At 39.8% G+C, this 24,099-nt stretch overlaps 14 protein-coding genes across 14 annotated transcripts; 6 read left to right on the forward strand and 8 right to left on the reverse strand.

Moving 5' to 3' along the window:
* Nucleotides 1-12: 12 nt before the first annotated feature.
* On the forward strand, nucleotides 13-2,245 carry WALSEDRAFT_38790 (WD40 repeat-like protein). The gene is made up of 7 exons (XM_006958701.1): nucleotides 13-100; nucleotides 150-304; nucleotides 349-418; nucleotides 469-676; nucleotides 724-968; nucleotides 1,018-1,398; nucleotides 1,445-2,245. Exons 4-7 carry the CDS (start codon nucleotides 583-585, stop codon nucleotides 2,138-2,140), a joined length of 1,416 nt encoding a protein of 471 aa, XP_006958763.1. The 5' UTR covers nucleotides 13-100; nucleotides 150-304; nucleotides 349-418; nucleotides 469-582; the 3' UTR covers nucleotides 2,141-2,245.
* A 94-nt stretch (nucleotides 2,246-2,339) lies between these two features.
* WALSEDRAFT_60568 (hypothetical protein) lies at nucleotides 2,340-4,707 on the forward strand. Its single transcript, XM_006958702.1, has 3 exons — nucleotides 2,340-2,394; nucleotides 2,442-4,562; nucleotides 4,610-4,707. Exons 2-3 carry the CDS (start codon nucleotides 2,467-2,469, stop codon nucleotides 4,626-4,628), a joined length of 2,115 nt encoding a protein of 704 aa, XP_006958764.1. The 5' UTR covers nucleotides 2,340-2,394; nucleotides 2,442-2,466; the 3' UTR covers nucleotides 4,629-4,707.
* Nucleotides 4,708-7,248: 2,541 nt separating this feature from the next.
* Nucleotides 7,249-8,477, reverse strand: WALSEDRAFT_32834 (hypothetical protein). Its single transcript, XM_006958703.1, has 5 exons — nucleotides 8,391-8,477; nucleotides 8,286-8,340; nucleotides 8,192-8,230; nucleotides 8,120-8,144; nucleotides 7,249-8,070 (listed from the first exon to the last, which is right to left on the reverse strand). Exons 1-5 carry the CDS (start codon nucleotides 8,455-8,457, stop codon nucleotides 7,396-7,398), a joined length of 861 nt encoding a protein of 286 aa, XP_006958765.1. The 5' UTR covers nucleotides 8,458-8,477; the 3' UTR covers nucleotides 7,249-7,395.
* Nucleotides 8,478-8,653: 176 nt separating this feature from the next.
* Nucleotides 8,654-11,432, reverse strand: WALSEDRAFT_60570 (vesicle fusion-related protein). Its single transcript, XM_006958704.1, has 5 exons — nucleotides 11,378-11,432; nucleotides 9,596-11,332; nucleotides 9,325-9,546; nucleotides 9,142-9,280; nucleotides 8,654-9,090 (listed from the first exon to the last, which is right to left on the reverse strand). The coding sequence occupies exons 1-5, from the start codon at nucleotides 11,417-11,419 to the stop codon at nucleotides 9,056-9,058; spliced, it is 2,175 nt and encodes a 724-aa protein (XP_006958766.1). The 5' UTR covers nucleotides 11,420-11,432; the 3' UTR covers nucleotides 8,654-9,055.
* WALSEDRAFT_69243 (hypothetical protein) lies at nucleotides 11,397-12,031 on the forward strand (the record flags this gene model as incomplete). The annotated part of the gene is made up of 4 exons (XM_006958705.1): nucleotides 11,397-11,423; nucleotides 11,468-11,540; nucleotides 11,583-11,633; nucleotides 11,678-12,031. 4 exons carry the CDS (start codon nucleotides 11,397-11,399, stop codon nucleotides 11,956-11,958), a joined length of 432 nt encoding a protein of 143 aa, XP_006958767.1. The 3' UTR covers nucleotides 11,959-12,031.
* On the reverse strand, nucleotides 11,467-12,384 carry WALSEDRAFT_60572 (H+-ATPase G subunit). The gene is made up of 3 exons (XM_006958706.1): nucleotides 12,360-12,384; nucleotides 12,130-12,312; nucleotides 11,467-12,082 (listed from the first exon to the last, which is right to left on the reverse strand). Exons 1-3 carry the CDS (start codon nucleotides 12,360-12,362, stop codon nucleotides 11,939-11,941), a joined length of 330 nt encoding a protein of 109 aa, XP_006958768.1. The 5' UTR covers nucleotides 12,363-12,384; the 3' UTR covers nucleotides 11,467-11,938.
* A 78-nt stretch (nucleotides 12,385-12,462) lies between these two features.
* Nucleotides 12,463-12,678, forward strand: WALSEDRAFT_19458 (hypothetical protein; the record flags this gene model as incomplete). The annotated part of the gene is made up of 1 exon (XM_006958679.1): nucleotides 12,463-12,678. A coding segment is annotated over one exon (216 nt), but the record flags the coding sequence as incomplete, so codon positions are not given.
* Nucleotide 12,679: 1 nt separating this feature from the next.
* Nucleotides 12,680-13,724, reverse strand: WALSEDRAFT_29031 (hypothetical protein; the record flags this gene model as incomplete). Its single annotated transcript, XM_006958707.1, has 3 exons — nucleotides 12,680-12,775; nucleotides 12,823-12,903; nucleotides 12,954-13,724. The coding sequence occupies 3 exons, from the start codon at nucleotides 13,722-13,724 to the stop codon at nucleotides 12,680-12,682; spliced, it is 948 nt and encodes a 315-aa protein (XP_006958769.1).
* On the forward strand, nucleotides 12,699-14,248 carry WALSEDRAFT_69245 (hypothetical protein). The gene is made up of 5 exons (XM_006958708.1): nucleotides 12,699-12,775; nucleotides 12,823-12,903; nucleotides 12,954-13,913; nucleotides 13,960-14,022; nucleotides 14,068-14,248. The coding sequence occupies exons 3-5, from the start codon at nucleotides 13,753-13,755 to the stop codon at nucleotides 14,204-14,206; spliced, it is 363 nt and encodes a 120-aa protein (XP_006958770.1). The 5' UTR covers nucleotides 12,699-12,775; nucleotides 12,823-12,903; nucleotides 12,954-13,752; the 3' UTR covers nucleotides 14,207-14,248.
* On the forward strand, nucleotides 14,249-15,599 carry WALSEDRAFT_60573 (hypothetical protein). The gene is made up of 2 exons (XM_006958709.1): nucleotides 14,249-14,574; nucleotides 14,623-15,599. Exons 1-2 carry the CDS (start codon nucleotides 14,353-14,355, stop codon nucleotides 15,469-15,471), a joined length of 1,071 nt encoding a protein of 356 aa, XP_006958771.1. The 5' UTR covers nucleotides 14,249-14,352; the 3' UTR covers nucleotides 15,472-15,599.
* On the reverse strand, nucleotides 15,591-17,267 carry WALSEDRAFT_46465 (DUF747-domain-containing protein). The gene is made up of 3 exons (XM_006958710.1): nucleotides 15,882-17,267; nucleotides 15,739-15,835; nucleotides 15,591-15,689 (listed from the first exon to the last, which is right to left on the reverse strand). Exons 1-3 carry the CDS (start codon nucleotides 16,941-16,943, stop codon nucleotides 15,664-15,666), a joined length of 1,185 nt encoding a protein of 394 aa, XP_006958772.1. The 5' UTR covers nucleotides 16,944-17,267; the 3' UTR covers nucleotides 15,591-15,663.
* A 321-nt stretch (nucleotides 17,268-17,588) lies between these two features.
* On the reverse strand, nucleotides 17,589-19,692 carry WALSEDRAFT_54699 (Thiamin diphosphate-binding protein). The gene is made up of 3 exons (XM_006958711.1): nucleotides 19,620-19,692; nucleotides 19,476-19,564; nucleotides 17,589-19,418 (listed from the first exon to the last, which is right to left on the reverse strand). Exons 1-3 carry the CDS (start codon nucleotides 19,685-19,687, stop codon nucleotides 17,644-17,646), a joined length of 1,932 nt encoding a protein of 643 aa, XP_006958773.1. The 5' UTR covers nucleotides 19,688-19,692; the 3' UTR covers nucleotides 17,589-17,643.
* Nucleotides 19,693-20,088: 396 nt separating this feature from the next.
* WALSEDRAFT_19348 (SNF5-domain-containing protein) lies at nucleotides 20,089-21,796 on the reverse strand (the record flags this gene model as incomplete). The annotated part of the gene is made up of 4 exons (XM_006958676.1): nucleotides 20,089-20,469; nucleotides 20,519-20,607; nucleotides 20,746-21,294; nucleotides 21,337-21,796. The coding sequence occupies 4 exons, from the start codon at nucleotides 21,794-21,796 to the stop codon at nucleotides 20,089-20,091; spliced, it is 1,479 nt and encodes a 492-aa protein (XP_006958738.1).
* A 601-nt stretch (nucleotides 21,797-22,397) lies between these two features.
* Nucleotides 22,398-23,535, reverse strand: WALSEDRAFT_46472 (L30e-like protein). Its single transcript, XM_006958712.1, has 2 exons — nucleotides 23,402-23,535; nucleotides 22,398-23,246 (listed from the first exon to the last, which is right to left on the reverse strand). The coding sequence occupies exons 1-2, from the start codon at nucleotides 23,402-23,404 to the stop codon at nucleotides 22,452-22,454; spliced, it is 798 nt and encodes a 265-aa protein (XP_006958774.1). The 5' UTR covers nucleotides 23,405-23,535; the 3' UTR covers nucleotides 22,398-22,451.
* Between the last annotated feature and the right edge of the window lie 564 nt (nucleotides 23,536-24,099).

A 24,099-nucleotide genomic window follows, 5' to 3' on the forward strand; every position in this document is an offset into this window, starting at 1 on the left:
AGAGATTGAGGAGAAGAGGACGAAACTAGCAGAACTTAAGAGAGCGAGAGCTGAGAGGAAGAATGCTATAAGTAGTACGAACAGAGGTCAACTTGACAATGTGCGTTTTGGTAGATATGTGTGATATAGACAGCTAAACTTTAGATCAGGTAGCTGAACTACCAAGCAACACAGACTATAGTCGGATAGGGAAGAAAGAAATAGACGAACTCGTAGCATCCCTCCTTGGCTCTAACTCGGTACTTAGCGATAGCACTAACATTGTGAAGAAGCCAGAACAAACTGAAGTAACGAAAGTTGAATAGTAAGCATTGACTCATCGTCGGGATATTATCTCACTTAATTCAGTACCCAAGCACCTAGAGCTCAAGTTGAATTACAATCAGTAGATCAAGAAGTCTTCAAGTTACCCTTGAAAGTAAGCTTGGATGCAGTATTTACAATACTTTTCTCATATTACTATCACAGGAAATAGTCACTTACAATAAAGAAGTACAAACAGCTAGTATACCCATTGATGGAGACGATACACTTGGTGATGCAGGCGTAGGAACTGAGACAGCTGAGGAGCTTAAACAGCGTATGCAGAAAGAAGATGAATTACGCGTTGAACATGAGAAAAATCTCGCTGAGGAAGAAGCAGCCATACAAAAAGAGATTGAGCAGGAGATACATGGTGTGTAATACCATTTTCTGACAACCCATGCGCTCAATCACGTTTAGAACTCACTGAAGAAGAGCGTCTGGCTGTATATACCTCGCCAGACTTTGGTGATTTCGTAGAGAGCTCTTCAAAGATCATTCAGCGAGCATTATCAGACAATTATGACATAACGAGGGATTATCGCATGGCTATGGACTCAGCTACACATGAGAGTGAATCGCGCAATATGAAGCTTTTGTGTTCTTTCGCAGATGACCGATGGACAAAAAACCGCTCGGTCACGGCCGTTGATTGGTCTCATATTGTAAGCTTAACTACGATGGTTATCTATTAAGCTAATGAGATCTTTCAAGTTCTCTGAACTCAGTTTGGCGGCGTATAATAAGAATACCGCGTCTTTCAACGATCCGAATGGTATTGTTGCAATCTGGAATATGCACTTGCTAGACAGACCTGAATTCGTGCTGCATTCCCAATCTGATGTACTCAGTGCGACCTTTTCACCCTTCCACGCGAATCTTATCTTTGGTGGTACCTATTCGGGCCAAATATTGTTATGGGATACACGTGCAAAGAGTACGCCAGTATTGAAAACACCATTAAGTGCTACGGGACATACACATCCCGTTTATGATATGCAAGTCGTCGGTACGCAAAATGCCAACAATCTTATGACAACGAGTACGGACGGTTTGGTATGTAGTTGGACGGTCGACATGCTGGCACAGCCACAGGTAGGTGGTTTCCAAAAACTAAGACCGTCTAATCGTTCTCTACTAGGAAAGCTTAGAGTTATCAAGGACGGGTCATAACAAGACCGACGAGGTTGCAATCACATGTCTTGATTTACCACACGCTGAAACAATGTCATTCTATGTCGGAACAGAAGAGGGAGCTATATATCATGCTCATAGACATGACAGAGCTGGCGTCAAAGCTGGTGTTGATCATAATGAGATATACGCCGGACACAACGCGCCAATCAATTCCTTGAATTTCCATCCATTGTATCGTACAACAACAAACGCGATAGATTTCACTGACTTGTTCCTCACGACATCGCTCGATTGGACGATAAAGTTGTGGTCAACCAAGGGATCGCCAGCTGTAAATGGGCAGCAACAGCACCACAATCCATTGCAGACGTTCAACGAGCACACCGATTGCGTATATGATGCACAGTGGCATCCACATCATCCTGCGGTATTCGGGTCCGTCGACGGTTGTGGAGAGTTTAAACTATGGAACCTTAATATGGATACCGAGGTACCGATCAGTAACGCGAGCCCGTCAAATAAAGCAATAAACAAGATGTCTTGGGAGAGAAAGGAAGGTAAGAGGGTCGGACTTGGCTCAAGCGATGGTAATCTTTATGTATATGACATTGGAGATCAGGCAACACTCAGAGGAGGCACAACGGAGTGGGATGATTTCCAGAGTGTTGTAAACCATTTAAAGAAAACGTCTATACATTAGCTATAGCAGAACCCTGCCACCGTGCAGGTGATGATAAACTCGAATTGGCGATTTAGATGGAAGTGAATAATATAAGAAATATAAATAATAATAGATTGTAATGAATCAATAAATAAAAGTAAAAAAAAGTAAAAAATCAAATTAATCGAGTAAACGTCTCTTGTACTCGTTGTACAACGTAGCTTATAGCAAGACAAGCTAAATAAGCTGGTTTTAGATTCTTCTCAATAAAAAAAACGCATAGGATATACAATGTGAGTTGCCCGCTGTGCCTCTCTGCTATTCAACTTACACAGCTCAGCTTTGAATGATAGCAGCATCTTTCAATGGAATTTCCTCATCATAGACAATCACAGTCATTATCAAGTCATAGGCAATCTAATTCAATGTTAGCATCTCCACAGTCCTCACCACTTTCACCCAACCAGACCCCATTCTTCTACGCTCCCCAAGCTCCCACAAATCAAGCTCTTTTCTTCCATCAACAGCAGCAGCAATGGGCGGCTGCTGCAGCTGCTTATCACCAGCAGCAGATGATGTTCCATCAAAATCATATATTCACACCACCAAACCCAGATTTTACTGGCAGGCGAAGGACCTCCTCAGGTCCGCAAAGACCGAGTTCCACACATCCATACCAGGAATCTAGGCAGCAAACCTATTCACAAGTGGCTAGCCTAAACCCTCGCTCAACTGCTAGTCATAGAAGGTCGAAATCTGATGCTCTATCAAAAGATGATATCTTAATAAAAAATACTACGAAAGCTACTAGTCGTCCTATGGTAAATAGAACTGAGAGTTCACCAGCAGCAGCAACTTCTAGTAAGAAGTATGAAGAAGAAGTCGATGATTTTAGTCCACCTATGGGCCGTATTCGTAATAACTCACACTCTTCGAATGATTCAAGGTCTTCGAGACAATCATCTAATCATTCTCCTCAATCTACTCGTAAAGATCCCCCAACTCTGAATAACAAATCATCACAGCAGTCAACCAGACCTTCACCACTATCACAACAATCACCTCTTATCTTAAATGATACTATAACAAACAAGAATGAAAAAGCTGGACTTAAATCACGACTTAAACGGGCATTGTCCAATCAAAATTCTATGAATCAAGGACCTGCTGATGATAGCGCGATTAATAAAGTTTCAACTATTGCATCACCTACTGTACCAAAATCCCAGCCTGGTAAACAATCACCTTCGCCTTCACCTCAATTACCAACGAGAACTAGAGCAATTTCTGAATCCAATAAGGTTAGACCAGGTGAAGCTAACGAAGCTAGTGAGAAACCTGCCAAAAAGCATAGCATTTTCAATTCTAAATTTAACGTTTCAACTGATAACATTTCAATTTCTTCAGCCGCCTCTTCCGCATCAGTTATGTTACGTAAAATCGGCAGCGTTGGTAAATTGGCACGCAGAAGTTCCTTCGCTGGTTTGACAAACTTATTTAATAAAGATAAAGAAAGAGATAGCGGTGGTGAAGAACCAGAGGATATAAACAATAAATCTATTGGATCAAAGTTAAAAAAGAAGAAGAAGAATAAACGCAAGAAAGAGCCAAGTATATCTGTTAGTCATGCTACTGCTGAAGTTGATAGACATTCAACTATCAATGAAGAACCTGAACTTATAGATGGTTTAAGCCCTGCAGCCGCCTTAGTTAAACAACATCAAGAGCAAGTAGCAGCAGCTGAAGCAAAAGCGAAAGCTTCAACAGGGCATTCACAGCATAATGATTTTAATCACGCAGGTAGTGATAATAAATCAAAGTTGCCAGGTGCAATAGATGTTAAAAGAGATGATGACTCAATTTTATCTCAAGATGATGATGATTTAAATAAAGGTTTACAAGGCGTACAAATACATGAGGAGGAATGGAATACTTCACAATATGATTCATTGGATGCTCCTCATAGACGTGAACACACATTGAAAGGAATTTTGAAAGGAGCAAAAACATACCGTCAAGAAGACTTTGAAGAGAGAAATGAAATACGCGGCCGCTCAAATTCATATACTTTCGCAAATGCTCTGAAAGATGAAGAAGGACGTGAAGTACAACCGCATGTTTCACATCAACTACCCTCACCAAATCCAGATAAGATTGATGGAATATCATCGAGACCTTCATCCATGCATAAACCAATTGATAAACCAGTTGTCAATCATACAAATTCAACATCTGCATTACCAATTCAAGCAATGATTACATTAGCTGCTCAGCCAAAGAGAAAATGCTCATTTGCAAACTCTATGGGCATTCAGCACACGTGGCCGGCGACGATTTATGATAGAAGAGGAGAACCCGCAACTTGTAACAGGTTAACACCTGAATTGGCTCAAATGATAAAAGAAGAAATGAATGCATTTAAAATGGAAGAGATGAGAGTACACGCCAGTTCCAGGTTAAAGTGAGTTAAATGATTTTCTAGATATCATCTTCTAACAATAACTTTAGTACACAATTCTTCCTATAAACAAAAATGATTTTACCCAATTTTCTGAAATAAATTTTGTTTGAGATTTGTAGAAAATGTTTTTCTTTTATAATACCCAAAGTTATTAACGTTTTTGATAATTTCTTGCTCTTTGCGGTCTTGTCGTCATCATTGAGTATGCTGAAACTAAATGAAACACCTTCACGAATATTAAGAAGGATAAATGAGGAGGACAAGGAAGAATTGATGTCTCTACCAAGTGTTGATGACCAAGACTACTCAGGTTTAACAGAGACTGAATCTAATGCGACCACAACACAGCTAAAAGAGAATGATAAACCTAAGATGACATTCAATTACGCAGAAACTCCTAACAAGTTGGATAACACGAATAAAACTCCAAAAGACGCGCTAAAACGTTCAATTACTCAACCAAATGTACTCATGTCTGCTATGAAGGATAAGGCGAAATCTAACGTAAATAGTACACCATTCCCAAAGACAGTTTCATTTTCTAGAAACCCTTTAAATAATGATAATCAATCAGTCGAGTCTTCGTTTGCTTCCTCGAATAATGATCTTATAACACCACGACAAGTGAGCGGAAATCCGAATGAATCAGGTAATAGATTTGATGGAAATAAATTAAACTCATACTTGCATTCACTCAATCAGCATCTCACAACAGAGAATCAACAACTCGTTAGTGCACTTGAGAATGCCAAAGAGGATGCATTTGAAGCTCAAGAGCAATTGCGCTTGATTGGTGATGAACATGATGCTGAAATTGATCAATTGCATAACGAAGTTACCCGTTTGAAAACTTCAAAATCGCAAACGACATCCGATGAAGTACAGAAATTGTCTTACACGGTTGATAAACTTCAAGAGGAGGTATATCATTACAAAAATCGATCTAAGCAGCTAGAAGAGGAAGTCGCTACCCTCGACAATGATAAATATCAACTTAATAAGGAACTTGAAGATACACGTAGGTCACACAAAGATGTTGATGGTAAGATGGAAAAATATGAACGTACTATTGGTGGATTGGAAGCTGATATACATGACATGGAGATTGAGTTTGAACGCCGTCAATCAATCCATAATAGTCATTTAGAAGAATACAAGAAGGTTAACCATGAAATGGACAAGCAATTACAATCTAACCAAATTGAAATTGAAAGTCTAACATCAAATGTTAACAAACTAAATGAAGAGCTTGATCAATTAAGATCTTATAACCAATCTAATAGTCAATTCACACCACGGAATAAGTCGAAATCTCAAACTATTGATATCACTCCGGCTGTACATAAGAGTGTGATTAATTTGAAAATGCCAAAAACACCTGCAACTCCTGAATGGATGGGACATGATACTTGGTTAAATCAAACAACGATTGGTGCCGGTGATGTACAACCACTCCTTGCACAAGTTGCTGCACTTAGACAACAACTAGATGGTGCTAATGATGAAGTTGATAGAAATATCCGTAAGCTTGGTGAAAGTGGACTTGATAAGGGATCTGTTGTTAAGAAACTACTTGAAAGTAGCGATAAAGTTCATACTCTTGAAATGGAATTGCGGAAAGTACATGAAGGACAAGAGGAGGATCGAAAATCAATTGAAGCATTAATAGCAGAGCGTGAGAATATTGTTAAAGTGAGTGCCTGGATTTCTAAATCGATATAACTAAAAAAAACTACGCAGCTCAGTGATACATTGCAAGATGAATTACAGAAAGCTGAAACAAAGGTAATGAAATTAGAGAACAAGCTCACGGAAACCTCACAAATGAGACGCAAGTATGATAGTAAGGTTGATCAATGTGAACAACTTGAGAAACTCAATAGGGAATTAGAGGAAGATGGACGTGAAACGCATGAAGAGCTCGCGCGCCAAGAGATGGCTTTGAATAGAATGAATAGAGAGTTCATGATCCTTGGTCAGGATCTTGAAATGCTCAAGAATGAACGTGATGGATTGGAGCATCGTCGAACAACTTCCCACAACATGCTCAAAGATGAGTTATCAGAGTCAGAAGCTAAATTACGCGCATTGGAGGCACAATTGAATAATAAGAATGCTACAATGTCAAGTGAAGAACGTAATAACTTTATTAGAGAACGTCGTGGTCTTGCTATTGAAATTAAGTACCATAAGGCTAAGTTTAATCGTGAGAGAGTTTTACGTGATGATCTTATATGTCAGAAAAAGTATCTTCTTTTGTTAGTCGGTGGATTAAGATTGACGTGAGTACTTATGTTATCAGCTGAGACAAAATGAGACTAACGATATATAGACAAGATGCTACTATTGCTGCCATTTCCAAGATCGGTTTCATGGAAGAACTCGCTAAACGTCCAAAGATGAAGCCAACTACGAAGTTCCGTAGTGCTGCATTTGCGATTATCGCAATAAATAGAATGAAGTGGGTGAATTACCACGCTAATTTACGATAAACTAACTTTATGCTTAGAAATGCCAAAGTAAATTGGCAAACTGAACGCTATGAGCGTGATAAGTTGATAGCTGCACGTTCTTTACGTCGCTGAGACATCTTGTTCCCTTCTATCTCATTACTGTTGTAAAATTATTAAAATTCACACACATACACACATACACACATAAAAAGATCCTTGCGCTCGAGAATAATATAACAATTTGTTAGGGGAACAAAAGAATAAAAAAAAAAAGGTATCGAAGCCAGTTCGAGGTGTTTTGAAAGTGAATAAGAAAGTGAAGAAACTAAAATGTTAGGAGAGTAAGAAAAGTTTCAATTTCACTCCAATGAAAGAGATATTTAGTGTGAGTTACGACGAGCGTGACGGCGCATACGCTTTTGGTTTCCTGCGGAACCTGGAACGTATGGCTTTGGACCAGGAATCTTGTAGCTTGAGATACCATCTGGACCTGGGGTGTAGATGTCTAAGAACATGTCATCTTGAGTGTAGACCTCGGTTGCCTTAACGAGTGGTGGGACAACACCTTGGCCGTTCTTGACGTTAAGTTGGATACATTGTGGGTAAGATTGGATACCACCTGGCCATGTGTGACCACCACCATCTGGAGTTTGAGCAGAAGCTAAGTTGATGATTTCATGTCTAAGGAGGTATTGACCATCTTGAAGGTCGTATGGGATAGTAGTAGACCACCATGATTGTTGTTCAGTGGAGAGTCTATCTTGAGCCCATTGACCTTGACCTGATGGGCGACTTGGCCAGAAACCTTGTGGGGAGCGACCCTTGGAGGTATCCAAACCAGCCTCATCAAGCTTAAACATCATAGTGTTCTCGTCTGGGGTGAATTGGGTGCAGTCACCGTTACATGGGACCAACCAAGACATGATAGGACCTTCGTAGTGACCCCAGTAGTCACCAGTTGGACCACGGTCACCCTTCCAGCGCATCTTGACAACGTCACCAGCGTTAGCTTCAACGACTTGTTCAGCTGGTTGGTTTCCGTTTTCATTACAGACCTGGTAGTTGTTAGAACTTGAAAAATAGCGCATGAAATTTTTCACATACGACGTTTGGAGTGTTAAGGTTCCAGCTGATGGTTTGTCAGTAAATGAGTAGGGAAAAAATCAGAAGACTCACTATTTAACGTAACCTAAATCACCTGGTACACCACGGATACTAATGAGAAATGTCAGATGAGCTGTCAAATGGCATTCCATAGGATATAACGCACGCTGGACCAGCAGTTGAGTAGTTTGAACCGTCGTGGTGTCTGTCAGCGACATAGTCTATCGGAGTATGTAAGCAAGACAAATGCCAATATGCTGCTGTAACCCACATTCACTGATGTATCCATGTCCTAAAACATATGAAGCGAGTGTGAGGAGAGCCGCAGTGCGAATCATGTTCAAGGTATAGTTTCTCGAGGCAAGGTTGAACGGAAGAGAAGGAAGCACAGATTTAAAGGGAACAGTGCACGCAAATTAAAAATGAGGCAAATAAACAAATTACAAATAAAAAAACTTCAAATAACAAAATAAACGAAAATAAAACAATCATAAACAACTCTATTTTAGATAGCGGACGACCTGGGGCTTTTTTCTAGGTTTCGTTCCTGAGATGCCAGAAAACCGCGCAATTGAGACAAAATAATAAAAACATCAAGAACTATTAGCGTAGTTCTTTGGTAGTCTTTCCATATTGATATGACACAGATTTATCACACAGCCTTATGACACCATAACCCCTCATTCCATTCTATCTAGAACTAATTTTAGACTAGTACACTAAAAATAACCACGTGTGTCACTCAAATTATGTCTCAATTCGTAATTTGTTTCATTTAGATTCAATTCACGAATGTATCCATAACTTTAAAAGCATATGATCGAATATTTGATCTTCAAAGCTCGGTTGCAAATGACATGCCTTATGTGATCGAAGGAGTAAATATGCAAGAAAAATATTGCTGCTATTCTAATTATCTAATAATACATAATACAATCAATTAATGCGACTCATGATGGTAGGTGGATCAGCTAATGATGTGTCAGTGAAAACATTACTGAAAAATTGTAAACTATACTTACGTTCAGGGAATTGCTCCTCTTCTGCTTTCCTATATATAGTTTCTATCATATCTTTTGACTCACGTCTTTCGAGATCGTCGCGAGCTTTGATGAGACTTTGCACGAATTGCAAACATGGACCGTGACGTTTAGCGAATGGCTACGAGAAATTAATAAAATCAATACGAAGCGACCATCACTCACGAAGTAATCAAGATAAATCATTGACTCTGATGACGTTAAGAGAGACACAACTCTTTCGAGAATATCAAGATCATCCTGTATATCACCAGCTTTACGGTAGCGTTTGAAGAAAGTGTGTGCTTCAAGGGTATCTGCTTTTATTTGCTCAACGAATGGCAAAACCTTAATCTTGGAGCATTTCTTGAGCATGCGCAGGTACGTAACCAAGAATTCGTGCATGAGCTAGACAGGAAGTTAGTTTAAATGCCGACTTTTATACTCAAATACCTACACTTTCAACAAGTAGCTCACGCAATGAGACGTTCATAAACTCTGACCAATCATCGAGATAATCGCGCATAGTTTCCAGCATCTGGATTACCAAGGACTCCTCAAACCAAGCACTACCGAATAAGCCCTTAATAGCAGGTTTAAGATCAGAGAAGATAATTGAAACAATAATTTCAATACACTTCCTCGCAACATCAAGACTACCATCCATGGCGTCATTAAGTTGTTTTTGTATAGCAGTTTTGTATTTATCACTAACCATAACTTCCGTACGTTGGAGTAAACTTTCTGTAAAGTCAGCAGCTTTAATTTGGTCGTTAGCAAGAGCGATGAGGTATTCTCCTAAACCGTTTGCAACAAATTCAGGCTTCTTATTCATTTGTATAGACTCAGAGTTGATAATTTCAGTCCAATCGGCTTGTACTGATCTAATAACTCTTGAACATTCAGTTATAACCCTTGCGAGAACACCACCTTGACCACTATTTGCAGCTAAATCTGCTTGAGAGTTTATCATTTGGAATAATATTACTGCTCCTTGCATTCCCCATAAACCATCACCGTCTATCTCAGGTGGTTGAGAACGTTGACTAAATTCTGTCTTCTCATCTTTCATTAGATTGACGGTCCATTCGTCAAGTTTACGTGTGAGTAATTGTACGTAATCTTCTATAAGATCTTGCTCTTTACCATCGAGTAGCGGTGGAGAATTTATCCATTCTAGTGGGATGTTTAACTTTTCCATCTGCTTTGCATAGTTCTTTACAAAGTTGTAAAGTGTCAATAGAACTGCAGATTCTGGTTCACTTGATAGTATCCTCTTAAGTGACTGATTTAGACGTGTGTGATAAGCTATTATGTACACCTGATGTATATTGAAGTCGTTCGGAAAGAGAACTTGCACTTTGTCGGTTATATCTTGAAAGTCTTCATAAATCCAATCGAGAGTTTCCAAGAATGCAGCATTATCATCTTGATGTTGTTCATCAGCTGCGTCGAATAGTTCATCAACGCTCTCTTTAATATTATCGATGAGAGTAAGTTTCATATTCTTTATAGAACGTGAATTAGCTTGCATTTGTTTAAATCTATCATTTTTTGAATCTTCATTTGCTTGGATGACGAGTTTGAGTGATGTTACTTTCTCATCTTCACGTTGTTCATGTTCAACGATTTGTACAAGCCTCTCAACGACTGATTGATCGCCATATCTAACGACATCAAGGATGTGTTTAGATAAATCTTGTAAGTGTAGTTGAAACTCTTCAATCAGGGCGTTCAACTTGTGGAAATGTTTAAGAAGGGTATCTCTAGATTGATTATCTAGCTCGTTAGCCTGATACAGAGCGTGGTTTTTGAAAGTTTCCAATTGAGATAACTCTGAGTGTATAGGTATGAGGTAATTGTTTGAACCCATTGGATCTTCCTTGTCTGCATCCAACCAAGACTCGATGGTTGATATTTTAGAGTACATCTGACGGAGATTGTTGACAGTTTCCTCGACTTGGTTGAAATTGCGATGAATCATTGCGACTTGAGAGATGTTTGAGAAGTCCTTATTAGTTGAATTTGAATTGTTCGTTAGTTGCTTAACGGAAGAGCGTGTGTGATATAAGCTTCTCAAGCTATCCCTAGTTAGATCCAAGTGTTGTGCTAGGTTTGACTTTAGTTTTGTGTCTATCAGGGATTTCTCTTTTGATAGCTTATTTTTAATAGTAGATAATTTAGAGAGATCATCCTATTAAAGTGTTACGATAAAATAAAATAAATGTTATTACCTTACTGGTGATTTAAATGCGTCTATGACTATTGTAGATTCAACCATGAGTGTAAGTGATAAAGAGCCGTCTATTATAGTCGATAACAAAAGCAGGATAATAGATATTGCTATTTACACTACAAAACAATAGACAAGGAATCAGCTTCTATTGATTTACCTTTTGAGGGTGAGTTGATATTCAGATAGCAGAAGTAACTAATTAGGCTAGATATACAAGTACCTTTAGAGCTCCTACCAGTGTCCTTAGATGAGGAACAAGGTGGGTTGTATCGCTGCGATGGGCTATTACTTACAACTTGATAGCGACATTACCTTCAACTGTACACCCTTCTTATCCCTACGGCAACCCATTCAAGGAGACGCATTCGACGATAGAGCAGACATCATCAATAAAGACCCAAGTTAATTCTCTCTACTGGGATGACCTAGCCTTGGATGATCTCCTACCAAAGAACAACCAATTCAAGTTGGATATACTAAGCACAGAGCAGCAGCAAGAGGAAGAACAGGATGAGGATGAGGAGTATGAAGACAATGAAGATAACAATAACGGTGATCACTCGTCTAATTCTTGGTCTGAGTGACCCTGTCTAGCAGCTTATTTACAACTATTTCCTTCTTCTTATCAAAGTTATCGTTTAACTCTCTTAATGCATTCTCGGTATCCTTTTCAACTTGTCCTTTGTGTTTTGATTGACTGTCTGATGACTGTATAACGTTAGTTTATCTATTAACTCTGAGTATGAGTAACTCACATCATTTTGTGCGCTTTTGAAGTCGTCTTCCTTCGCTTCTTTCATACTTTGTACCTCCTTCTGAGCGTCTGTTCTAGCTTGCTTCAGCTTCTGAGTTCTGTAATCCCTAGCTTGTTGCACTATCAATGCACCGTCCCTCTCAGCTTCCAACAGCGTCTGGATACCTTGTGAACTTGATCGTGACTGTGAGGTGTATAAATTAATTTTTACTATATATTCACTATACTTACCATATTGACTTGGATGTTAGTTGATAAGGTCCATCTACTACTACCAAGATGTACTTAATTTCAAGGTTTTTAAATATTATTATTTATTATTATATATTTAACGATATACAGATCAATTGACCCTTTGTTGGGCGTATTTACAGGCTTTCTTTCTTTCTACTTAAACGAAACACATCCAAAAACATACAGGGAGGAACCTGATAGATTGATTAGCCTAATAAAATGGAAGTTAGACCAGCGGAGACTATCTACACAAAATGACGACAACAACGACAGCGATTTGAATGATTTAATACAACAATTTAATAATACAAAATAATTCACTTTTTCTTCTTCTGTATGCTTTGTAATACTTTCTTATTAGGTGTGTTAGAACTCATGCCGAGTTTATTCTTGCATTCGGTACAATACCAGACCTAAATATCGTTAATTGATTCTTATTGTCTGGTAATCGATGACATACCTCTGGTAACGGTGGTTTAACATTAACGCATCCCAAGTGGAACCACTGGAATTGACAATCATCGTTGTCACAACCAATCATCTGTTGGTTTTGTTAGATGTGCTTATCACTACAAGACCTCTTCCACTCACTTCTCCATAAGACTTCTTCTGGCAATAACAATAAACATTTTCATCCTCATCAGCTTCACCGGTAATACCACCCTTTGTAGAGTCTGAGATTGATTCATCCTCCATCGCGTCAATTGATTGATCTTCTTCACTTTCAGAAGGACGAGCTGAGGATTGACGTGACTTCTTGCTGGTGTTATTACCACTGCTTGGATTGAGACTACTAAGCTTGCGCTTCTTTTGAGTGACTTCTGACACTCCTGGTGTTGATATTTTATCGGTAATTGATGGCCTTTTCTGGCTATTACTGGACAAACTTTTATTGAGAGCAGCGGGTGTAGGTGTAGATGGAGCTTTTTGATTGAATGGATTGGATATAAGAGTAGCAGGGGAGTTCAGTGGAGCATTACCAGCGTTTAGGTTAGCCGATAGTTGCTGCACCGTAACCAAGTCAACGTTAACTCTCTTCACGTGTTTATCAATCAGCATTTTAAGCTTATTCGACCATTCCAGTTTTTCATTAGCCAGTTTATCGAGTCTATCATACTCAGATTTGAGATAATTATCAAAGTCAGTATCAGGTTTAGTTTCCTCCTTGTTGGTAGTACTCCCAGGTGGTTTAGTTTTCAACATTGTCGTATTCAATTCCACCTCTTTACGCTGTATATTATCGCGTATCTCTGAGGATGACTGATCTCTGAGTCTAATTTCAGTTAAAATAAATTGAAACTCCTGCTGGAGATTGTCAAGGCTATTGACGAATTCTGTGGCTACTACTGCAGCCTCATCCATCTCACAACTTGGTGGTGTCGATAGAACGATGAAGACAACGGAAGGGGTTAAAGTAATTTCAACCCTAGTTAGACAGCCAGCCGGTGTAGAGTCTAGTAAACAAGCGAATGATCCTAATAAATCAAACTATGAACCTGAACTAGAGACTAACTCTAGAAATAGGGATAATGTGATGAATGCAGCTGAGTGGTTGGTCTATCCATTAACAGCCCCTTACCCTAACTAATACACACAGGAATTCACATCTCATTTGGGCTAGAAGAGAGCGTGGACCGCAATTCGATATGAACACCCAGATGTGAGTGATTTGCGAGCTATATAGCACAAACTAATAAGGCTATAGGTATCAATTCGACAAACAGAGTCTGGACTACTACACACAATCCTCAGATCCCTCTCTCGGGGCTATCAAGAATCTACTCAATCAAAACGAGAAACCAGCGACAAACGAGGATAAAGCTGGACGGCGGAAGCGTTATTAAGTGACTGATATTGTACTACTAGTTTTAATGCAAATTTATTACCCTTTTGTTAATGTCATATCATATTCCGTCCGTGCGTAGATTTCAACTGTCTACAATACCTTTTAAATTCCAAGGAGAACAACGCTCGTTAAAGTCTAACTACGATGCTCGAGAAGAGGCTAACTCATAGACATCATAATCACCATAGACGCGCTATATTTGACGGTATACTCGGTGATTCTAAAGATAGTAGCAGTAGCAAGTCGGGTAGTAGCAGCACAGGCAGCAGCAGCACAGGTAGTGGTTCAAGCTCAACTAAATCTGGCTCGTCTAGTACAGAATCAAGCTCAAAGACTGATTCCTCGTCTTCGAAAACGTCTTCTAGTGTGAGCAATCCTCCATCTTTATATCACAATCTAACAAAGTCACAATAGTCAAGTTCAGAAACATCATCTAGCAGCTCAGATAGTCCATCACCAAGTTCATCCCCTACAGACTCTTCACAAGCTCAATCGACAACCACAGATCCAGCCGGTTCAAATAACGGTTCAAATGATGCACCTACACTTGGTACTGGACCTATAGTTGGTATAGCAGCAGGTGGTGTCGCGGCTATTATTATACTCGCGATTATTATCGGTTGCTGCGTCCGCAGGAAATCTAAAAGATCAAAGAAGCCAGTAGTTGATCCATTTAATCGCCATTCATTCAAGCATGAAGCTGAGCTTATACCGGATCCTATAGAAGCTGATTATAGAAATCCATCACCAAGACCTAACATGGCTGGTATGGGTGCCGCTACTAATAATTACATTCCTCCACCTTCTTTACCTGGCTTAGCGCACGTACCACGCGTAGATACACCACCGATGATGCAGTCACGCTCTCCATTTGATCCATATGGTCAACATCATCAATTACAACATCCACAATTGATGAATGTTGGTATGGTTCCACCTTATAAACCAAATTCACCTAGTTACTTCCCAGCTTACAGTGACACTTTGATTCCACCACATCCACCAAATCTCGATAGATCACCATCAGTCCAATCACATTCAGCTGATATTTCATCACCACCAATGTATACACCACCAGATAATCCTGATTTCTTACCAAACCCATACGAAAATAAAGGCGCACCATCAGGAAAGGGTAATGATACCACAACTGCTACATATAGACCTACTAGTCTTAGACCTGGAATGCAACTACCACAGGGCGGGAACTCACGTGGGGCTGCACCTTCACATAACCTCAATGATGCTTACTCTGGCATTTAATAACTACCTTGGAAGTGAATAAAGTGTAATGAACTGGTTTTACCACTTTTTTCGCGCAACATTTTCTCCACATATCAAATAACGATTAACGAACAATCTATTTACATTCTTTGAACCTTCTTACTTTTTCTTTTTATAAAACTTTCCAATTTTTAATAATACATTACTTTATTTTCCATTTTATACAAATAATTACCAGATTCGCTTTACCATATCATCTGTGATGTGTTAGAAGATGGATGTGATAGAATAATTATTGTGACTCACATCTGGAAAGCTCCTCTAGGGGTATTTTACCAGTTGGTGCGTTAGGTACATCGTCTATCCTAGTAGACAAATGTTGTTTACTCCTAATGCGATCGTCCTTAAGAGTTGTTAGGTTTGTAATATTTACATTAATTAACACTCACTTTATCTTCATTTCCCTCCCCTATTGGTGTTTGCAAGTTAGTCAGAACATCTTCTGTTCTTCTAGCTACCGCTTCTGCCTGTCTATGATGAGCGAAAGCGCTAAGTCGTATACCCAAAAGAAGCTTGATAGCGAGCAAAACAAGCCATCCGACGACGCATACAAGCAACCAAACGAACCATTGCATTACAACAGCACCTCTTTGAAGAGCTGAAGGTGGGAGTGTAGCACATTCATCAATCGAGGAGCTGTCGCTAAGCATTCCAAGTGCTTGAACTGCAACTCTAACGACAAATGCACCTAATGGTATAGCAGCAAAACCTAACCTTCGACTAGCCTTTGGTGCGAGATCAACGGGTGCGCCAATTTTTTTCGTTGTTGATACGAGATCACCTGCCAAAATGTCAACGAATCTACCATAAATGCTTGGACGAATATGCATAAATTTTGTAATAAAAGCATGCTTGAGCCAATCAACAGCCATTTCTGATAATATGACTATAACAACAGGTGAAAAAATTGTCTCTAATTGTGTATTTGAACGTATGAAAGCACGTGGAAGGAATGCAAAATTAGATCCACTTAATTCGATTAAGTTCCGACATGCAATGATAGTCAACATGAGCATCAATTGAAATCTTTCGACAATATCAGCGCAAGTTATTTGAAATAACGAAGATTTATCAAAACGCTTGAAAACACTTCCTTTAATTTCAACAAATTGATTACTTAATAGAAGTGTAAGTAGTGCGTTATCATAACTATTAACTGCAACATTGAGTGCGACAAGTTGGTAGAGAAAGACAAGTGAATGGGCTACTGCGTAGATAACAGCCAGAGCGAGATAAATAGGTGTAGTACTAGGTTTCTGCGTCAATCTCGTCCGTGAGAATAATGAATCAAGGATGTCCTGACCTATTGAACAACACAACTTATCAGCGATTTCAAGTGCGTTGAATATAACGTAGAGTTTAACATTATCTTGCCCTCGTACACCATGATACATCCTTGATGGCTCTGTGTATATCAACAGAAACGCACTTGTTAACAAAAACAAGAGCATTTTAAGTATATCTGCTTTCTGTGATGCATTTAAGGTTTTACCAACGTTCAATAATGCGAATGTCGCTCTAAGTGGTAGTATTGTGAACGTGTATAAGAAGCTATCCAAGCATACTAGACTACCAAAGTTGATAACTTTCTCAATACCCAATGGAACCTGCAAGAAGTTGGAGACTCTCTCAGATTTATAATGCTGTGTGTCTGCTATCTCTACACTCCTAAGTTCCTCTTTAAGGTAATCAAGTAGTGAATGCGTTGTTATCTGGTCCTCTATACAAGGAGACTGACTTTCTTGAGGAGAAGAAGGCTCAGAGTAGTAGAAATCCTTAAAATACTTAATTAAATTTTACTTCTTCTCTATATTCGAGAACTTACATTAGTCATACTCCTCGTTGCTCACTATCAAGAAAGATATGACGAGCCAAAGGGAAATATCAGACGAGGAACTCCTAAAAGCGTTATCAGAGAAAGTAGAGAAGTCGAATGTAGAGAGTGTAGTAGAAGGTATCATTAATAGACACAACAAAGCCGGAAATCTAGACACAGATATTCTTGAAACTGAGTTAGAAAGTAATCAAAGTGAAATTAAATCTCAATTGGATTATATAAGCCATACGAATAAAACACTCAACAAGATAGACAAAGGAAAACATTAAATATTTACATTACAAATCGTGATTTGATAACTTATTTCAATAAAATTATTTACGGCCAGCAACCTTCTTGATTCTTGCTTGGATTGATGGCGAGTCTAAACCTTGGTGTGGGATTTGGAATTCAACACCACCACAGCCCTCGGTGTGAGCACCCATGAAGTCATACTTGGTGTGGAATCCGCGTTGTAACAACTGAGTACCTAATCTAGATCCGAGACCGTTCTTTTGTGAAATTGATTCAACTACAAAGACGAATCCTGTTTTACCGTATTCCTTGATGGTTTCCTCATCGACGACGTTCAAGGTTGGCTTGTTGATCAAACCAACGTCGAGACCTTCTTTACGGAGGCGCTCAACTGCATCTAATGAACGGTAGAGCATGTCACCATATGATATGACATATCCTGCTGAACCTTTTCTAATTACTTCCTCCTTTCCAGGAACGAAGTCATATCCTTCACCGAATAACTTGGTTTCAGTACCCTCCTTGTAAATGTATGGAACCTTAGCACGGGTGGAGAATACAAACTTCGGACCCTTGTCGAAGAAGACCTTTTGAACGACAGCCTTCATTTGTTCACCATCAGCTGGGAAGTAAAGGTTTGTTTGAGCGGTATCAAGCAAACCATTGTCCGCAAAGAAGTGGTTAAGACCAAAGTGACAAGTGTTGTCAGCCATTTCATCTACACCTGAGTGTGAAAAGTGACACAAGAAGTTACAGTAGTTGAGTCTTGCCATAGTGATTTCGGATAAGCACATTTCCAAGAATGCTGAGAATGTTGAGAAAACACCTTGGCGCTCACCATTACCACCGAAACCGAAACCTGCTGCTGCTGAGAAGTTACCACGTTCCATGACACCAGATGGGATGAAAACTTCTGGGTGGGCTGCATGAATACCCTTCAAACCAGTTGAACCTTCAAGATCTGAGTCAATGACCATGACACGCTTTTGTGCCTCCTCTTTGGAGAGCTTATCGAGAACAAGGTTGACAGCTTCACCGAAGATGACTCTGTTGGCACCCTTGTCAGCTGAAACACCAGTGTATTCATATTGGTATTTTTGTGGCTTGATTTGGTCGTAGAATGATAATTGATCCTCTGAGTATCCACGCTTCGTGAGGTATTTCTTAGCAACAGCGACAGGAATAACATCGTGAGCGTGAGATTCACCTTCAATACCTTCGACTTCTGGTGCAATCTTTCTTGAAGCTACAACAGCAGCTGGACCATCGTAAGAGATAATTTCACACATTGAAGCATAAAGTTTGTCAATATTTTCACCCTCTGTTCTGAAGACCTTTAAGCCATGTCCTTCGAGAGTCTTGGCAGTGTTGAAACCTTTCAAGTATTGTGATGGATGACCGGAGATAGTAACATCGTTGTCATCAACGAAAACCTTTACGTTGAGATTTTGTGCAACAGCGAGACGTGCAGCTTCAGCGTCGTTACCTTCCTGTTGTGAACCATCGGAACCCAACAAGATGACATTCTTTGATCTGTTTGCCATTGCAACACCGTTAATCATTGCCCACATGTGGCCGAGACGGCCAGACGAAAATTTGACACCATCTGAGAGACCCAATTCAGGGTGACCTGGGAGCTTGGAGTGTGCTTCACGGTAGTTGAGTAAGTGCTCTGGAGAGATATGGCCATCTAATGTGCTAAGAAGGTATTGTGTAGCGACACGGTGACCAGCCTCATCGAAGAATGTGTCAACGAATTTTTCTGGGTTAGCATTGATGAATGCTAACAAAATACAGACTTCTGGTGCAGTGTCGAATGGACCACCAGTGTGTCCGGAGACACCTCTTGCAGAACCTGTATTTTGTTAGAATATGGAAAGGAGGACGACGTCATCAGGGCGCCACAACTCACCAGTAGCAGTGAATGCAACGATAGCATCTCTGAAGATGTTGATGTTATGCAAAAGGTCTGCTCTCTGTTGGCTGCTTAATTGTGGGTTTCTGAGGTTATTTGGAGTAAGCAAAATTGACCGACGAAGGAAATAATTATACGTACTTGTAGTCAAGTGTAAGTTTCTTGAATGACTCGAGTGGTACAGGGAATTTGGCGTTTACAGCGGTCATTTTCTTCGTGACTGTTCAATTACAAGGTTTAGAGACAAGTTACTCCAAGAAATCCGAAAGGAAATATAAAATTGTTGGAGTTAGGAACAAACATCATTGATATACGTAGATAAGGCGTTAATAGGAGTACATAAGCTTATTAGTCTGTCTGTTACCCAAATACGTCATTTAGTTTTCAATCTAACGAAAAAATCAGAACTAAAGCGAAAGTTGAATATAACAAGAAACGTTATCTTGTATAGGTCTTTAATGTCAATATTACAATAATTAAACAAATGAATAATAATTTTAACGGCCATATCTACGTCTTGAACCAAAGCCTGTACCAGGTTTTGAGATATCTCTACGTATACGTCTGTAATTAGTCTGTCAGATAGGTTTCTAATGTGAAGGTATATAACTCACCTTGTGGACTTTTCTCTTTCGAGTTCGCGTTTCTCGATGTCCTGGGCTGTATAATACTCCAATCGCGGGATATACTCATCAGCTTCGTGCCAATCTCTCCAAACGCCTTCTAATTTTCTTGGGCCTTTACCATTGAAGAGTGGGTGATCCAAATCTGATCTCTGACCTGTAGATGCACCCATCAATCCTGATTCGATTGCCTCCTTTTTGTGTCGGATCAACTCTTCATGGATTACATGAGCTATAGCTGCTTTTGCTTCACCTGATAGTCCTAAATCTAAACATAATGTCTCGGCGAACACTTCTGGTGGCATTGGGGAACATAAATCCCATTCAACTTTGTCAGTAAGGTGGAAATTGGCGAATTGTATGTCGAGCTGGATTGTCTGTTTAGCATTTTTGTAATCAGGAAATAGTTAAACGAACATTCAATATGACTCTCAAGTCAGTCTCTAAATTCATCGCAATATCCTGATCTTCAGGTTGACCATCGACTTCTTCAACTTGCTTGGTTCCTTTAAATTGCTGTTGTTGAGGTTTTTCACGCTGGTAAACAAGGTCATCTTCATAATTATCCTCATCTTCAACATCCATCGTTGGCTCACTAGTTACTAAACCACCGTTACTCAACTCTTTCAGACGTTCACGATGACTAACGTCAACTTCAATAACCGCTTGGTGCTCTTCAATTTGTTGTTGCATGAGGTTCGCAATTTGATCAGCGTATGGTCTGATTGGGATTTTCAAATCACTACAAAGACCTTCGGCGAATGTAGCAGGTCGAAGGACGGTCTCATTTGCATTCCAGATGAAAGTATCACGGAGTCTCCAATTTTCGTGATCAATTTCAATCCTTATTGGTACTGGTAAGAACGTTCTCTCTGCATTTCCTTCAAGTTCTCTCTCAGAAGCATATTGTAATTTGAACATCCTATCTTTATCTAAAAACTCTGAAACTATGGATGCACCTGGTGGTATATCACCTAGATAAGAACCAACGTAACTAAATTGATCACCACGTCTGATACCACCTGGCATAGGTGTTGATGGACCAGTTGATCCACCCTCGGTCTGCCGTCTAGACGACCGTCTACGACTACCAGAATCATCATCACTATCATATTCCTCTTCAAATTCATCTGGATCCCTCTCGGCGTAGTTTACGAAACCTTTTCTTCTAGAATTGGCCATAGCTTGCGTAGCTAAGGTTTCTTTTGGATTACCATATTTAGCTTCAATTACACCTTGTTGATTGAGTATGTTATTAACTGGTTGCATTAATGTTGTTATACCTTGCTTTATTCGAGCTGGGAAGGTCGTGTAGAGTGCTTGACCACCACCAACTTTCTCTGCTGGTTTGTGAGAATTCTGTAAAGGAACTGGATCACCTGTTTTCCAAACGTGTTTGTAGGGTATATCTACAGCTTCTTCATCATTCTCCAATTGTGCTGATTTTGGTGGTCTACCTGGACCTCTCTTTGGTGGAGGTATAATATCATAACTCTCAGATTTAACCCATTTATGGAGGTAATCTAAAGAAGTTGGATCGTCATTTCTGTGCTCTGCAATCTTCAATAATTGGTAGAGACTCGCTCTATTAAATTGCTCTTTTCTCAATTTATTTACGATTGGCTCTGCGAGTACATCTTGAAAAGACGTTCTAATTCGCTGATAAATTACAGGCCAATCTATATTGTCGTCCATCTAACTTCTTGATCGATAGAGTACAAGATATGAACGCGAAATTTATTATAAAAATTTAGTATATACTATTAAATAGTAGCAATCAAACCTTTTCTATTATGTCTTATTCTAATGATCTCTTCTCATCTCTCATTTCTGAGAAGTTTGAAGTCGACGTATTGGATTTCTTTATAAAGGCACGTATTGTTGTGAGATTAAATATATATTACTAAATAGTTTATACTGTAAGTATTTATTAATTTAAGTTTGCTTTCAGGCCGGTCTCAAAACTGAATCAAGGCTAAGAAACTATATGCAGAACTAACGACGGGAGATGTCGATTATGTATATGAGCCTTTCATTTATATTCCTTGCAAATGCATACCAATCACAGCCAGCCTATTGTTCGGCAACATAATGCATTGAAGGCTGTCTAGACCCTGCAATGGGAACAGAGGGAGATTTTTATCAATGCACACAGTAATTACAACCATCTATGTGTGAAGTACTGACATATAGAGGCCGCTTTTATGCCTCATGCCATGCAGCAACCAATATCACAGGTCCACTGACATTTACTAGACCCGTATCTCACACAGGACAAATTTACACGCTGCAATCATCAGCCTAATTTCAATTAACGTAAGTTCCATGCATGACAACAAATTGACAGAGCTTAGAGCTTGGTGGACACCTTAGAGACATCTTGGCCAGCTGCCTTGGCGCGCTTGGTGAGCTTAGCAATAGACTTGCCACCTCTTTGAGCACCGGTCCAGGTCTTTCTGTGTTGTTCGTACTTCTCGACGAAGTTGGCGTTGCATGCCTTGACGAGAGCAGCGAGGTCTTGTTGGTCCTCGGCGCGGACGTCTTGGATAGCGACGACAGCAGCGGTCTTCTTGTGGACGACTGTACCAAGACGAGCCTTACCCTTGACGATGGCGTATGGGACACCCATCTTACGGCAGAGAGCTGGCAAGAAGACAACAAGTTCAATTGGGTCAACGTCATCAGCGATCAAGACGAGGTTGGCCTTCTTGGCTTCGATGAGTGCGGTAACGTGGTTGAGACCGTACTTGACGAAGAGTGGCTTCTCTGAAGCAGCAGCCTCCTTACCTTCAGCCTTAGCAGCTGCGGCTTGTTGGAGACGTGCCTTCTTCTCAACCTTTGACTCTGGACGGTACTTGTTCATGAGCTTGAAGGCTTGAGTAGCGGTGTTCTTGTCCAAGGTGTTGGAGAATTGACCGATTGCTGGTGGAACCTTGAGACGTTGGTTGAGGATGACCTTTTGACGTTGGAGGCGAACGTATTCTGGCCACTTAACGAATCTGGTCAAGTCGGTCTTTGGAAGAATGTCTTGACCAATGCCGAAGGACTTTGGCTGAGATTCGAAGAGTGGGTTGGTAACCTTCTTCGTAGCCTTAGCCTTGGAGTAAGGAGCTGGAGCTGGCTTCTTTCCTGTTCCTGCCTTTGGCTGTATGCGTGTTAGTAGGCTGTCATTGAGACGAGAGGCAACACAAAGGAAGAAGCCCTCGGAGCTCTAGCGGTGTGGGCACCCAGCCGGTGTATAAAATATATAAGCGCTGCTACTACAGGCTAATTCACTTTGTATTGCCATAGTGTACTGACCATTTTAGTTGATAGTTGTAGCCTAAGAAGTTCTGATTCGTCTTCTCTGAAGTGAGAAATTTGTAAAAATTAAAAATTAAAATTATTCAACCGATTCAATGAATATAATACAAGATAGTGATTCTAGGTATCTTTATTCTATTGTACGGCTCGTCTACACTCAGCTGTGTGGTGTTTTATATATTCGTACCTTAACTGGTTGAGTGATCAGCGAGAAGATTACTATGGTGATTAGCATATCTGCCGTCAAATGGAGCAAATGCTGTCATCACGCTGACCTGGGTGTAGAATTATACCACCTTCGATAGTCCAATAAAGCGCTACTACTATTATCAGCATCAGCGTCGACAACAGAACATACCACTATACAATCCATCTAAAGACATATTTTATCATCCGGTAAGATCTCTTCGTCGTATAAGAACTCATTTGAATGGCGTGAGCTCATAAAATCAATTTCATATCAATTGATTGTTTAGTCAATTTGATATCAGTTACATCTTCATTTGCCTCATAAAAGCGTATTAGCTGTGCCGCCATAGGTTGTAGAGCTCCACTCCATATGTAATTGAAGCTCATCTGTTCATCTTTTTGTGATAAATACAATACCATTGTACAGACAAACTGAATATCTCGCTTATCTACACCATCTGACATGATTTCTGGTATTTTACTAATACTTTAAACCCATTTTGATT

The sequence above is a fragment of the Wallemia mellicola genome (assembly GCF_000263375.1).
Source record: "Wallemia mellicola CBS 633.66 unplaced genomic scaffold WALSEscaffold_12, whole genome shotgun sequence".
Lineage (NCBI taxonomy): Eukaryota > Fungi > Basidiomycota > Wallemiomycetes > Wallemiales > Wallemiaceae > Wallemia > Wallemia mellicola.